We start from the raw sequence: 15,209 nt of genomic DNA on the forward strand, positions 1-15,209 counted from the left end.
GGGACACCTTCAATCGGCCCGCGGGCCGCCCCTGCCCGACTCTCGACCGAGACGCTCGAAGCCCCGCCCCGCGCCGGGCGCCGTTCCAGGGCTCCCATCCCGGCGGTCCCCCAGCCCACAGCGGGCCCCCCCCAATACTGATCCCTCCTCCTGACCGCTCTCTCCGACCTCTGACCCTCCCCAATTTCCCCCACCGTCCCACGTGGCCTGAGGAAAACACGGGCCTGAATAACTGGGCCTTCAGAAGGGGAAACTGAGGCCGCACGTGACAGGGCGCCCCGAAGGTCTCCTGTCAGGCCTGCGCACGTGGACAGTCCCCCGCCCCCCTCAAATCCAGAGATTCACCTCGGGGAAGGCCTCAGTCGCGGCTCCCTCGGCGGCTCACGATCCCACCGCAAGGAACTCCTGGAAAACGAGTAGAAAGCCGGGGCGTCGAAACCCAGCCCCTCCGCGCCGCCCCACAGAACGTTCGTTCCCGCGCCGCGGCAGACTCGCGCGAGGCTCACTACGCATGCGCCCTGCCCTGCCCACGCCCCCTTGGTCGGCGGGAAAAGGAGGAGGGGGAGGGGGCAGTTAGTGCGCAGGCGCATGCTCGGAGCGTGGCCGGGTCGGGACAGCCACCCGGAGCGAGACTCCGCGCCCGTCTCAGTGCGCAGGCGCGAGCTGCTGGCCTCGCTCGGCGTCAGCTCACGAAGTGCGCACGCGCGGGAGTTTCTGGCAGAAAGCAGGCGAGCCCGGGCCGGCGCGGGGCCTTGTGGGAGGGCTTAAGGAAGTAAAATGGCGGACCTGGCGAACGAAGGTAGGGGAGGCGCCGTCGGGGGCCAGCTGGCGGCCCGGGAACGGGCGGCGGGAGGCCGAGGGGCCACAAGCCCGAGGGGTGAACACCCCGGAGGGCGGGGGACCGTGTGCTCCGGAATAGTGGCCCATCGGGCCCCACAGCCGCTCCCCATTGCGTCCCCTCAGGCCGGGCTCGCCGGCCCGGCCCATCACTCCCGGCAGTCTCGGCCCTGCCACCGTCCGTCCAGAGGGCCTGGGAGGCCAGTGGAACCATGGCTCTGAGGCCCTTCTGCTCCCCGGGCCAGGTCGGGGCCTGAAGGGGGCGGGAGGTGCGGCCTCAGCGCCTTGGCCTCAGATGTAAATAGACCTCCGGGCCTGGTCGTCGCCCAGCGCGCCACGCTCCCTCCCGCGCCCCCTCGTTCCTGGGGACCGGGCTTGCCCCTTTCCCCCGCCTGGCGCCGAGCAAGCCCACTCCCGAATCCTGTGGGGTTCTCATCCTACGCGGGCCCGCTCGGTGCCGAGGATGGAGGACCTGGTCTGTTCCCCACCCCCCCGGACTCGGCCCCCAGTTCCCGCCAGTTCCCCCAGATCCTTAGTGGCGACCTGAGAGCCGCGCCTGGTCTCCCTGCATTCAGGTCTGGCCGCTGAAAGCCCCGGGCTGCTTTTTGGCCCTTTTCCGTTGCACTTCCAGAGAGGGAGAGACAGAGCCTGTGCGAATTCCCTCCTCTCTGGAGCGCTGACATCCCACCCGAGCGTTTTTGACAAGGTTACCGTTCCAAATCCTCTTGAGAAAGCACTCCATAAGCTCATGTCTGCTTAAATCAATAGTGGTGTTGATATCTCGGTAGCCTCAGGACTTCCGAGGCCTATTTTTAGCTCCCTCCGTTTCTAGGTGCACAACTGTAGTTCTGGCAAGCTGTCTACCTGCCCGGCCCTCTTCCCCCATACCATGCTCCCTGCTCCCGGGAGGCGTCCTGAGGTTTCCATACTGAACTCTAAGAATGCGTAAATGAAATAATAACTGGCCACCCTGGCCGAGCGTTTGGGGGTAGTACGGTGTATCGTTCGGTCTTGAATCCTGTTGCCTTGTAATACTCCTTACAAAAGCTCGGTGAAGTAGGTACTGTTAGCCTGTTCTCTTGGTGAGGAAACCGAGTTAGAGCAGTTACGTTACTTGACCAAGGCAGGTCATACAGCTCATGAGCAGCAGAGATGTGTGAATGAGGTAGTCTGGCTTCAGAGCCCAGTCCCCCAATACACACACCCACACCCCCTGCCATTTTGTGCTGTACCTCTTTTACAAGACAGAGGAGCCCACGAGGATTGAGGCATTCCAGTTTATAAGATCCAGTTAAAGGCAGCAGAGGGAGTGGATAAGTGAAAATCAGTATGACATACTGTATGTATTCACAGATTTGGCCCATTCAGTTTCTTGAACTTGTTGATCTTAAAAATAATACTGTCAGCTATTTTACTAGCAAGATGGGCTTATTCAGGAGCAACAGAGAGTCGCAGTTTAAGACAGGCAAGCACTGACAAAACCATAGGCAATTCTCACAATGAAGGACAGGAGCATTATTTTAGGGAGAAGGGGAAAGTTTCAAGAACTTGTTTTGAATCGGAAGTCTGTTAGAGAAAAGCAACAGTTCAGGGTGATGACAGTTTCTCATTGGCTAAGTTACAGGGGTAGTTGATTTCTTACAGAAGATTCAATGTACTATTTCTGTTAGGGCCTGTAATTGATCTTTCTTTCCTGTTGATGTTTCTTCTGTTGGGGACTGTAACTGACAGTTCTGCCCCTAATTTCTATTCCATGGTAAGTCAACCCCTTTTGACCTCTCTTTCTAGCCCCTCGAGTCTGTTTTAGTGAGGTTTTTCCCATTATTAATTTTCACAAACTCAAGACTCAACATATCTAACATCATAGTTCACGTCTGCATTTAAATGTCTCATGGGCACATCAAACAAAATCCCCATCTTTGCCCCCAACACCTGCCCACTCCACAGTCTTCCTCCCATTTGTAGTAAATGGCAAGTTCATTCTTTGAATTGCCTAGGCCGAACACCTTGAAGTCACCCTTAACTCCTCTCTCTCTCATATGCACGGCAAGTACTGTCAGTTCTACCTTAAAATATTTCCAGAAGGTGACCCCTTCTCATCACTAATACTGGTTTCCACCACTTGGGCCTCCCTTCCATCTTTACCCATCTAACAACTCAGCCCAGAAGCTAGAGTGGCCCCCTTATACCTCCCTTTCCTCCCGTTGCATCACTCTCTCCCTGAATTGCTCTGCTTGAACCACTCTGGTTTCCTCAGTGTCCCTTGAATGAACTCTACACTCCCTCCTTTATGCCTTTGGACCTTCTAGGTCCCCTGCCTGAAACAGTCTTCCCGCAGATGTCCCTATGGCTCACTCCTTCACCTCCTTCAGCTTTTTATTCAAACATTATTATGGGAACTTCTCTGGCCACCAATTTTAAATTGGATCCACGTTCCCTGTCCTCTTTATCCTGCTTTATTTTACTCCCCTGCACATATCATCATCTGACATGCAAAGTTTACTTGTTTGACTACCCCTCTAGAATATAAGCTCCAGGAGGGCATGGATTTCCTTCTGTCATGATCACTGTTGGATTCCCTACATCTAGAACAGTGCCTGGCACAGAGTAGGTATCCAAGAAATGTTTGTTGAATGAATGAATGAATTCATCACTGAGGACCCTTATTGTGAGGTATACTTTTGAGCACAAAGGGGAAATTAGGGTTCCTGTTTTCCAGGGATACCATTTCTAGCATGTGGGCTGATACGTGAGCCTTTGATTGCTTAACTGAATGGTAAGTATAAAATAGAGAAATGGAATGCTTTATACTTAAAGTTTTTACTTAATAAACACCACACGCACTCAGTACTTTGCCTCTGACACTAGTTCTGGCATAGTTGTCCTCAGGACATAAATCTTAAGTGGCTTTTTGGCTTGTACAGCCTGCTGAGATGTTTAATTTATTATCTGCTATGTAAACTAGGACTTTCTTGCCTATGCATTTTGAAGCTTTAGGGACTGCCTCATATGTGTGCTTTTCCTCCTGCTGTTTAAGCTGTAGTCAAATGCCCTCTTAGCTTCTGTTTTTCCAGAGTGGTATTCCAAGCTGGTCCATCTTCACACCCAACCCTTCTGTGTCTTTTCCCTGGGCCATTGCCACCTCTCTCTGAGCCTGAGGCAATGACTATGCACCTGGGCTGGGCATCAGAATCACTGGGGGAGCTTTCTTAAAACCACAAAGGCTCAATCCCCACACCCCACCCATTCCAATTCTGTGAGATGTCGAGTGGGCCCTGGGCATCTATAGTGAGAAAGCAGCATGGGTGATTCACATGTGCAGCCAGGGTTGAGAACCATTGGCTTGAGTAGTGCAGGTTAGGTGTGCTGTGCTTGTTCACAAAGAAACGTTTCCAATTGTGTATCTAATACAGCATCTTGTTGGCCTTCGTTGCCATGGTGATCTCTTCGGGGATGGTGACAGCAACTCCCACAGCCCTTTCTTGGTACTCCTATAGTCTGTGACTTTTAAAGTCCAGTTGGAATGCTGCTCTCCTAGGAGGGAGAGGGAGGGCATATGCGTGCACGCGCGCGCGTGTGTGTGTGTGTGTGTGTGTGTGTGTTTTACACTTGTGTCCAGGGATATTCTCTTCTGCTTGGCATTTTGCTATTGATATATCCCAAACTCATTAATCATCCTATCCCTGAAGTTACTCTGCATCATAAATGGATGTCAGGATTTGAATGCAGAGTTTTGTGTCTGGAAGAGGTAAAGAATGGGCAGGGGGTGAGTAAAGTGTATTTGAGCTATAGGGTATCTTGGATTCCAGATCCCACATACATATGAATCCTTGCTGGTCTGTGGACATGGTATAAAGCAGCGTTCTCAACTTTGGCCCTACTGACATTTTGAGCCAGATAATTCTGTTGGAAGGGCTGTCCTATGCATTGTACAATGTTAGCAGCATAGCACTGTCCCTGACTCTACCCAGCGTATGCCAGTAGCACACACCCTCCCCTGCACCTCTACCCCAGGGGTCGTGACAACTAAAAATGTCCTCAGACATTGCAGAATGTCCTGGGGCAAGGGGTGAGGAGAACCACCGCCCGGGGTAAGACCCACTGGTATAAAGTAATGGCAGGGCACAGGCTTTGCCATGCAGAGAACTGGGTTTGTGTTTTGACTCTGCTGTGTACTCTCTGAGTGACTTTGAGCAAATTTCTTAACCCCTTTGAGCTTCACTTTCCTCACCAGTAAAATGAGAATCATGATAATCATGGGTATTTCATGGCTGCTGTGAGCACTGGATGAATTAATGCATATGAATTATTTAATACCTATCTGCACACACACAGTAATAAACAGTCAGTAAATGGTAGCTATTTTTGACTACAGTGGACTCATTGTGGACTGGTTTGGCATTAAGTGTTCAGCAGAGAGAGAGAGCAAGAAATGAGTGTGCATAGTGCGAGTGAATCCAGCCCAGTGATGAGATGGCCCTGGGGTGAGCCGTGATGGGAGGCCAGCTGGAGCTGAGCTGTCAGCCCTCCTGGGTTCTGTCTTGCCTTCCACGTGATCACTTAGCCTGGCGTTCTCAGCCTCGACACTGTAGACGTTTGTGGCCAGGTAATTCTTCAGCGTGTGTACTGCCCTGTGCCTTGTAGGATGCTGATCAGCTTCTCTGATCTCCCCACTGTGCCGACAGCACCCTCCTCCCTCCCCAGTCATGGCAACCAAGAATGTCTGCAGACATTGCCCAGTGTCTGGGGGTAGGGGGGAGCACAGAGTTGCTCTAGCCTGACCAAGTGTCACTCTAGAGATTTTCACGGGTGGTTTGGCTTTTCTTAGTTTTCACCTTACTTGTTGACTTAAAACTTAATGCCTGAGAGAATGAGATACAAGTGAATTGGTTGGAATCCTCAGATCCATAAATTCTCCCCATCCCCTGTCATAAACTTAATTTTTAGGATGAGTGAGAGACAACTGTTTTAAAATTTGTTGTGAAGTTATGATAAACATTAACTCTGGGATTTGTTCTGAGGTCAGCATGTGCACGTGTGACTCTGTGACACCTCTTACATCTGTAGCAGATGGGCCTGCTGGTAGCTGAGTGGTGTCATGCTACCTCCAAGGCTGCAGAATCTTTATACATTTTGAAGAAAACTTAAGTTTTGTTCCATTGTATAGACCAAGAAGATCATAGTTCTGCAAAACTTTTGACCCATGTCTTCAGCCTGCCTCTCAGTTAACTGGAAAATGGGATTACCCCAGCAGTCCTGTTACCATCATACATTCATTGGGTGTCAGGGCTAGTCGGGATCTGGTGTGTTTATACTGTGGAGAAGTTTGAGTGAGTGGAAGCAATAGAAATGAACTGAGGTTAGAACAGGGGAGCTCAGATGGCATTTGGAAGAGTGCCAGTGTGTGGGAGTGGCAAAGGGGGCATTTTAGGTACCAGTTCAATTCCTGCTTAGTTAGTGAGTTCGGGCACAGAGAATAGGCCAGGGTAGAGTGGGAGATGAGGACCATTTGGGGGATCTGAGAAAGGCCTTCTGTTACGAAAACCCTGAGAAAGGCAGGCAGCAGAGGTGGCTGGTGTGAACTTGGCCCAGCCTTGGTAGCTCTCCATGGTACTGTGAAGCAATCTGGAGGCAGGTGGGTTTGCGGCATTATCTATTCAGGATCTAGTGGCGCTGATGGAGGTGGCAGCAAACAGCAGGAGTTCTTTGTTCTGTTTGAAGGGGATTTGTTTTTGCCACCTATGCACATTATCCTTCCTGGGTCCCATGGAGTCTTGTCTGTGGTCCGTGTGACCTTGTACTACTTGGTAGAAAACCGTATAGCATAGGGCCTCAGTGAAAAGCACCCCTGCCTGTCCACAGTTTGCTTCATCCTTGGCAATCTTGACACTCGGTGCTATTACCTAGTACTTGCCGGGAGTCTTAGCCCTGAGTGCATTCCATACTTGTTTAAGGAGCCTTGAGGAAAATAAAAAGTGACGCCTGGGCCATCCCATCAGCGATGGTGGCAGGAGGTGCCGAGTGTCTATAGTTTTAAAAAGTTCCACAGATGTTTTACGACACGAAGCCAGAGTCAAAAACCACAGGCAGAAGTTGAAAACTTGCTTCAGGGACAAACAGACGTGTTTAATTTGGCCCATTTAGGGATTTTTGCTTGTTTTTAATTAAGAACCAACACTTAAGAATTCTGAGATTTCAGGGAGAAAAATAATTTAGGTTTCTGATTTCTCTTGAAAAGCAGGAACCAGCCTCTTCCAGTGGTCTTGTGCAGTAACGAGTCAGCAAGACTGAGGGGCAGCTGCTGCCCTTAGGATAGACTCTGTGCCCAAAATTATAATGTTGAAGATACAGCAAACACATGAAATGCATAGGAGAGAATATTAGATGAAAATCATAGACACACTGATCACAAATATGTAAGATACGTCAGCAAGTAAATAAAAAGACTTGAAATGCGCAAAATAAAATAAAAAGATAGATTGTGTGCCCTCCAGGACACCACAGTCCCCACTGAGTAGTTTGGGACCTGGCCCACTTCCTTCTTTTCCGGTGCCTGCCTGACCTTGGTTGGCATTTGGGCTTCAGCCCTATTGTACCCCCTCTTAGATGCAGCTGTCTCTGCACATTAGCAGAGAACCTCAGCATAAAGCTTTTGACGGTCTGTAATGAATTCAGGATTCCTCTCCTCCGAATGCTGGTACTCAGAGAGCAGCGTGTGGCAGCAGTTCTCCAAGATGGTCCAGGGGCCCTGGGAGTCCCCAAGACCTTTTCAAGGGGACTGCAAGTTTAAAACTGTTTTCATAACAATACAAAGACATTGTTTGCCCTTTTCACTCCCATTCTCTTGTGAATGGACGGAGTTTAGCCAAAGGTTATAGTAGTGTGATGTAGCAGCAGATGGACTGCAGAAGCAGATAAGCAACTCTGGCTGTCTTCTCTTAAGCCAGATATTAAAGAGATTTGTCAAAGTGCAAAATAATGCCGCTTTTCTCACTAATTTTTTTAGAAAGTTATTTTTCATAAAATTTATTGTTTCGCTAAGCTTTAACCATTATTATCCTAAGTAAGTTAACATTTTGGTATTTTCTAACTTGGTAAATATCAACAGCTATAGCCAATAGTTACAAAAGCTCTTGGAGAGCCTCAATAATTCCGAAGTGTGGAAAGCGGTCTCGAGACCAAGCAGTTTAAGAGCTGCTGGCACGTGATAGTGGAGTCCCATTGTAGAGAGCCCGAGTGGATCCTGTCGTGAGATCGGCACGGGTTTCTCCCCCATCTCTCCAGCCTGGGGGAATTTTAACCTGGAACTGACTGGTAGGCTCTGGTTCTACTCATGGCACAGTTGGAAATGCCTGGAATGACTGTCCTTGGTTTGTGGTTTACCTCTGCCACTTACTCGCCCCGGATCCTGGGCAGGATGTTTGTCCTCTGTTCCTCCATCTGTAGAATGGGGATGACGCTAATCACGTCCGAGGGTCATCGTTCCGAGAGAACGTTTGTCAGGTAATTGACGCACTGGCATGTGCGGATATACTGTCAGTTACTAGTGGATGTTACTCTTCTGATTGGATGTCTGGGTGGAGAAAAAGCTCCTTTTGGATTGTAGCTGTGTTTCTCCACCTCAGCATTATTGACGTTGGGGCTGCTGGGGGCTGTCCTGTGCATGGTAGGGTGTTTAGCGGCATCCCTGGCCTCCACCCACAGGATACTGGTGGCACCCTCCTTCCCCAGTCATGACAAGGAAAATGTCTCCAGACATTGCCAGATGTCTCCTCAGGGGCAGAATTGCCTGAATTTAAGAACCCCGGGGTTAGGGGAGTCCATGGACCCCCAAGAGACTATATTCCCTAATCATCTGACCTGCTATGGTCCTAGGATGCTGCACTCATTTAAATACACAAAGCGTGGGGAGGGGGAGAAGAGGTGACATAGAAGCTAGGGGGTCACCCCAGTTTGACCCACTGGGAACTTATTTTGGTGTATAATGTGCGTTAGGGATCTAACTCAGTCGTTTTCCAAGTAATTAATGCAAAGTTTCTCACATGCAGCATCATTAACATTTGGGGTTGGTTTGGGGACCCTCCTGTGCACTGTAGGATGTTGATCAGCATCTCTCGTCTCCATCCACTACGTGCCATTAGCAGTTCCCCCACATCATGATAACCAAAAATATCTCCAGACATTGCCTAGTGTCCCCAAGAGGCAAAATCACCCCTGGGGGAGAAGCACTGGGTTATGAGATTAAGTAAAATCATCCAGGAATAGGTTCTTTGCCAGCTGGAATTTAGGGCTCGCCCTCCTAGCCTCCCATTTCCATGGTGGCTGCTTGGCAGATAAGGAGGCATCGTGGACTTCCTATCCCTGTGATGGAGGAACAGTGTTTTCCATGACCTTCAGCACTGTCTCAGGTTCAGTGTAAGGACCTTCAGAGAACCTCTGGGTCCGGCCATTCCATGTTACAGGGGCTGAAGCCAAAGGCCACATAACCAGGGAAAGTCACCTGGTACCGTGCACCTGCTTCCAGCCATAGAGTCTGGGAGCCCATGCTCATTCTTTCTAGTGGCACAGTAGCATTGACTGCATAGGCACTTGTTCTTCTCTGGTAAAGTGACCCGTGTGGGGCCCTATACCTGGCTGTCACTGTCAAAGAGAAATAGGTGTTTGCAGAGACAGTAGTCTTTCCTCCGTGCACGTGTTTAGAAGGCAGGCCTTGCTTTCTTCAGTAAGTTTAAAGTACTTTAGTTACTCTCCCCCAGGTTTGCCCCACAGAATCCTGGGAATTTGCTGACCCAGAATGAATGTCTGTGTCACATTCGTAATAGCAGAGCGGGAGGGGGGCACATGGTTCTTGAGAGTTTGGCCTTCTCAGGTCTGGAGTGTGAGGAAACAGGCTACCCTTTACTCAGAAGGGAAAGGATGTCTTGTAGCATTGATGGTGGTGGCCGCTGGGGGTCTGAGAGTCCAGGGCTTGCATCAGTCATTATCAGCACCATTGGAAGCCGCTCTGTTTTGTGCTTTTATTGCCAGACGAGTGGGACTTGTTTTCGCTGACCCCATCTGCCCCTGAGAGAGCAAGACAGACTTTCACGGCCCCGTTAAGATCCCCTCAGTCTTCCCACTGCTGAGGCTCCTGCAGGCTCGGTCTCCAAAATCTGCCAAAATACCCACTTTGGCCTGACTCCAAGGCCTGGGACTAGCCCAGGTTGCCATTGTCACTGCCCCTTGTCACCTGGATGACTCCTGAAGGCTGTTCCCTGGTCCCCTCACATGTGCTGCCTCTGTGAGACCCGTCCTCCCCACCACCCCAGCACTTATCTTATTACCAGACTTTCCTCACACGCAAAAATGGGAAGAACTATGTGAGGACCACTGCCGGTGTGACCCTTTAAAAATATAAACCAGGTCATATCACTCCCCTGCTTGGACTCCTCCTCTGGCCTCCCTTGAAACTGGATAAATCCAGACTCCTCACCATGGCCCCCTCCCCAGCTTCACCTCCTGCTTTCCCCCACATAAGCCTCTAGTTCTTGCTGTCCATAGGACTTTTGTACTTGGGATTCCTGTCGCACGGTATACTCTGCCTTCACCTCCCTTACTCCTTTATGTCTGAGGTTCAGATGACACCTTAGGGCGGCCATACCCAGCCACTCACCCTATAGCGCCCTTCTCCCTGCACGCTTTCCCACCACCCTGCTTTATCTTCCTTCTAGCACCTCTCCCTGTCTGTCTTTCATCCCGTCTCCGGTGCCAGACACCATGCCTGGCACGTGGTAGGTGCTCAGTAAGTCGTGCGGCTGCAAGCAGGGCTTCGCTTTTGGCCTCCCACCAGCTCGGGGCGTGAGGGACTCTGAGCAGCTGAGCATGTGAGTTGTCCCGGCGCCTGGGCGGCTTTAGGTGGGGCCAGATTCTGAGGGATCTATCATAGTCTTTGAGTCCAAGACTGATGCTTTAAGGTGCCATCAGTGTTCTTGCAGTCTTTCGGGTAGAATTACAATAATGATAATAATGCCCAGGTGGAATTCCTGCTGCATGCTAGCCACTGCCCAAGCACTGTGTATGCACCATTTCATTTAATCCTCCCTACAACTGCCTGGGGTGTAGCACCATCCCTGTTGGACTGTCAGGGAACAGGGAAGGTCCATTGAGTCGCCCGGGATTCCAGCCATAAGTGTTTGAGACCAGTTTGAATGCCCACAAAAACTAGAGCCTGCGTTTCATCAGTCTTGGTTTGCTGCCTCAGCAGAAGTTCTGTGGTCCTTAGATTTCCTTCCTGTGGGGGGATTTCCGTTGTTTTTCCTGGAACTTTCCCCCAGTCTTCAGCTTCTTTAATTTTACCTCTCAGCTCTGTCCATGTCGCGCCACCTAGTGGCAGAACAGAAAAGTGCTGCAAAGCTGGCTCCCTGAATTTTCTTAGTTTCAGGTGTAATTGCTGACTTTGTAGGATTTATTTAACAAGTTTGTGGGGTTTCTCTTGGATTCAAGACACAGAGGTGCCCAAAGCACAGGTTCTGTCACAGCCGCTTATAGTCTGGGTGAGTGGGGGGGGGGGCTGGCCAGGATAGGAGGGTTCTACTGCAGGGCCGATTTGTGTAGAAGTAAAGAAGGCAGAATGGAACTTGGCCTTTAGTGGGACCTCAGGGGACCTGAGGCACCCAGCTCGGAAGTCAGACTTAGGGTCCTGGTCCCAGCTGTGCCACTTACCAGCTTTGTGACTTCAACCAAAGCACTTCTGTCTGAGGCCTCTCCGTCTCGTTTCATGATTCACAGATCAGAGTTGATAAATAATATGTATGTCACAGGGATGTGATGACATTAAATGAGACTGGGTGTCTAAAGCACCTACCGCTGGGTCTAGTAAAGACCGTTCAGCAAATGTGAGTTGCTTGTTGCTCCCGTTGTTGTTTGAAGTATAGGGACACAGCAGGTAGAGCATTGAAAAGTGGCTTTGATTTCAGTAGGTGAAGGTAATGACAGGATGAAGAGCATTCCAGAAAGAAGTGCATAAAATAAAAGATACTATCATCTCCAAAACCATGCCCCCTATAATCTCCCTGAGACCAGTTGAGGGTTGCCTAGGGAAAAACACACTCGAGTACCGAAAAAGGAATTAAGGGGCCCACCACCCTCTACTAGCTGGGCTGGGTGGCCACTGAGCATTCAGGACACTGAGATCAAGAGAGGCATCACCTAGCAACAGCATGTTTGAGATCACTTCCATTCTTTACCAGAGAATTAGTTTGTGAATACAGTTGACACATCAATGACAAATTCACCTTTATGTTGCTGCACAGAACTGTTTATAATAATTCCTGAGAAAAGAAATGACTTGAAGGGTTGAGATAGTAAGTGTTGTAGGATTAAAGCAGTTGTCAGGTCTTAACAGACTGTTGTTTGTGTTGCCAAGATGCTTTCCATATTTTTTGCACAGATAAGAAGATTAAGACACATCAGCCCAGGATTAAAGCTCATTTTACACAAGTACCTTGCTGACATTTTGGTCAAGAATTCCAAGTGGCTTTCCAGATGGGGGCCATTTCCTGGCAGGTGTTTGAGTCATCATTTAGGAGGGGAATAAACAGAACAGGCCAAGATATTCCAGATTCGCTTCTCTGTGTGTTTTCCTGGGCCTACATAGTTTCTTCTGTTTAGTTTAACGGACAGTCCTCGGAGACAAAGGTTGGAGGCGGCCACTGGGGGTGTTCGCACTTGTGGCAGGGCAGGCCTGCCCGTAGTGTACTTTACTCCTTCCACGGCATGGAGAGAGTGTGTATGTGTTCAGCCTGGATTCTGAATAAGTTCTGCAGGGCATTGTGTGGTTAAACCTTTGAACGATGGAGACAACACATCTTGTTTCACCGCAGAGCGTCCACGTCTTGGGATGTGTCTTCATTCTTGACAATCTTAAGGATGCGCTATTGGCGTAATTGCACCCTTCTCTGAGGCAGAGTCACATGACTTGAAAGGCTTAAGCCCACCCCAAAACTCATTGTTCACCCTCTGGTTTCCTTTGTGCTTTTCTGGAATGATAACTGACAGCTGCTTTCTTCCTGATGTTACTTCTCAGAAGAAAAGAGTGTCTGTATCTCAGCTCCAAGGCCCAGCTGGGCAGGAAATAGGGAGGGAAGCAAACCGGAGTCGTAAGTTCTCCCTCTGGCACTTGTACCTGGATGGCAGTGTAGCTCAGATGTAGTCGGAGACCTGGCCCCCTCTGAGTCTCCCATTTCCTTTTCTGTAAAATCAGGACGTTGGTTATGACCTCTCTACAAAAGTGATTGTGAAGAGTCAGGGAGACGAGGCCTATAAAGCATGGAGTGCCTGCCCGGCCCATAAATACACACTCGCTGACTGCTGGCCCGTGTAAGAAACCATCCAGCGGCTTGGGGAAACCCCATTTGGGAATGTCCTTGCTGTCAGTCACACGACACAGGCTGGGGGAGGGGTCTGAAGCCGGGATCCCGAGACCTCTGTTATCCTGGAGGTTGAGAAGCATTCTATTCTATCCCGGGGCCCCCTCTGGGGTCCAGGCCAGCTCTGTGCTCTCCTTCCCTTCCTTGCAGCAGGCAGCAGGGACTCCACCTCCTGTCCTCACATCTGGGCAGCGGCCATCACCACCCGACTCCCAAGGGGTTCTTCTTCTTACGCTGGCTTCCATGTAAAACATTTCTTGCAGTGCCCCTTTCCTTCTTCCATTCTTGCTGCCTCAGACGTAGACACATATGTCCTTTTCTTTTTAAGGTTTTGCCACCAGTCAGTCTCTGGGCAGAAAAGACACAAAACCCTGAGTCCTGATCCCTGGTCTACTTATAGGGGTGGTCCGGGAAGCCTAGTGTTCTAATTCTCTCAAGTGTGGGACTGTTTAAAAGTCCTCCTCCTTTTGGGCCTCTTTACCACTATTTGAGGAGGCATTTTGTGGGCCCTCCCCCTAACACAGACGTCATACACCAAATTATGGACGTTACTTTGGGTGAGGTCTCTAGGATTTCCCACACCTGAACCCAAGGCATCTGAGGGCTTGCTCTGTGTCCCAGGGCTCCAGCTCAGTTCTGCTTTAGAAGAAGGGCCTACCTCCTTGGAGTCCCCTGGTTCTACCTAGAGACTTACATGCCCGGTAGGGAGAATGGTCTGTGGTCCCTGGGGTAGGGAGGGAGCCTGCATATCGGGGACCCCTGCCTTCTTCAGAGCCATCTTTAATTCATTTCATCAAGAAAGGAACTGCCTGAGTGATTGGTGCTTATCTTCCAGGAGCTTCTACACTAGACCTTGCAGGTGTAATTGTGAGGACCTCAGATCCGGCGAAGGGAGCGGGTGCCCTCTGCTCTTGTGGCCTTGGGCTCCAGTGGTCTGTTTTCTGTCTGTCCTCGAGGGTCTGGAGTCAGCTGGTATGTTCAAGCATTAGTAAAGTAGCAGGCACACAGCAGGTGTCACCTTGACCTTCTTTGAGTTCTTCCGTGCACCTTGCTTTCTGCTGCCTTATTATTCCCCATTCCTGGTCACCTGGCTAAATGTTGCTGTCCTTCTGCTTCGATGGCACTTCCCTTGAGAAGCCTTCCTGGATCCACTCCTTTTCCACAGCCTCACCATGTTGGATGCCCCTGCTCTGCTCTCTGAGTCCCTTTTGTGCTTCTCCTAATTGCGACATTCAACAAAGACTAATGTCCGCTCTTGGCAGGCAGGGGACATGTCTCTCCATGTCACCACCACACCCGAGAGGCCAGCATGAGGCCTGGCACGCAGCGGGTGCTGGGGTGTGTGGAATTGCAGAAAGTTACAGTTGCCGAATGATTATTATGATTGAATCTATGAACTCGCAAGATGCGCAGCTGGGGGAGTGGTTCCCAGGCTCGGCTGGGTGGAGTAGAGTGCCTACAGTCAGGGCTGTGTCAGCAGTGCCTCCAAAAGCAGAGCCTGCGTGAAGATGGGTTAGCGAGTGTGTGTGTGGAGAAATTCCAGACATCTCGCAGAGGTTTGAAACAAGAGCCGAAGTCTGCAGCCTTTTTGCGACTGGGCGTCCTATCATGTTATCACCAGGACCGAAAAGACCAGATCCTGGACAGTCCCTGTCCTTAGGGATTACAGCTGGACTGTCCCATTTTGCACCTGTACCTCACAGTGGGGCGGAGGATGGCAGGAGACAGGAGGGAGAGCAGAACCTGTGGGTCAGATGTCATGGGGGCTCACTCCATTCGGCTTCTGGCCAGTGTCCCCACCCGTGCAATTTGCCTGGGGGTTGGGGGACTTTTCCCACCTGGGGCCTGATCAGCATCTGGGATCACACGGGGCTCGGTCTAGGTGTCGTCTGGAGCGTGTGAGCTGAGCAGGGGCACGTGGAGGAGGGTGAGGGAGGATTTAAATATAGCAACAGGCACCTTGGA

General features: G+C 50.5%; 1 protein-coding gene and 1 long non-coding RNA gene across 9 annotated transcripts in view; one reads left to right on the plus strand and one right to left on the minus strand.

The window, feature by feature from the left end:
- Positions 1-495, minus strand: part of LOC121102565 — a 3,494-nt gene extending 2,999 nt beyond the window's left edge. Inside the window, exon 1 of the long non-coding RNA XR_005834659.1 lies at positions 8-495. This is a non-coding gene — a long non-coding RNA (uncharacterized LOC121102565). The remainder of the gene's footprint in view (positions 1-7) is intronic.
- Positions 496-703: 208 nt separating this feature from the next.
- The window catches only part of RANBP3 (RAN binding protein 3), a 53,059-nt gene continuing 38,553 nt past the window's right edge, over positions 704-15,209 (plus strand). For 2 of the 8 annotated variants that reach the window (XM_040629504.1, XM_040629505.1), the window contains exon 1: positions 704-799. In XM_040629504.1, coding sequence (XP_040485438.1) covers positions 778-799 — 22 coding nt within the window. In that variant the 5' untranslated portion in view covers positions 704-777. The remainder of the gene's footprint in view (positions 800-15,209) is intronic. The other 6 variants (XM_040629503.1, XM_040629501.1, XM_040629499.1 and 3 more) reach the window with 4 other exon arrangements.

The sequence above is a fragment of the Ursus maritimus genome, unplaced genomic scaffold, assembly GCF_017311325.1.
Source record: "Ursus maritimus isolate PB19 unplaced genomic scaffold, ASM1731132v1 scaffold_14, whole genome shotgun sequence".
Taxonomy (NCBI): domain Eukaryota; kingdom Metazoa; phylum Chordata; class Mammalia; order Carnivora; family Ursidae; genus Ursus; species Ursus maritimus.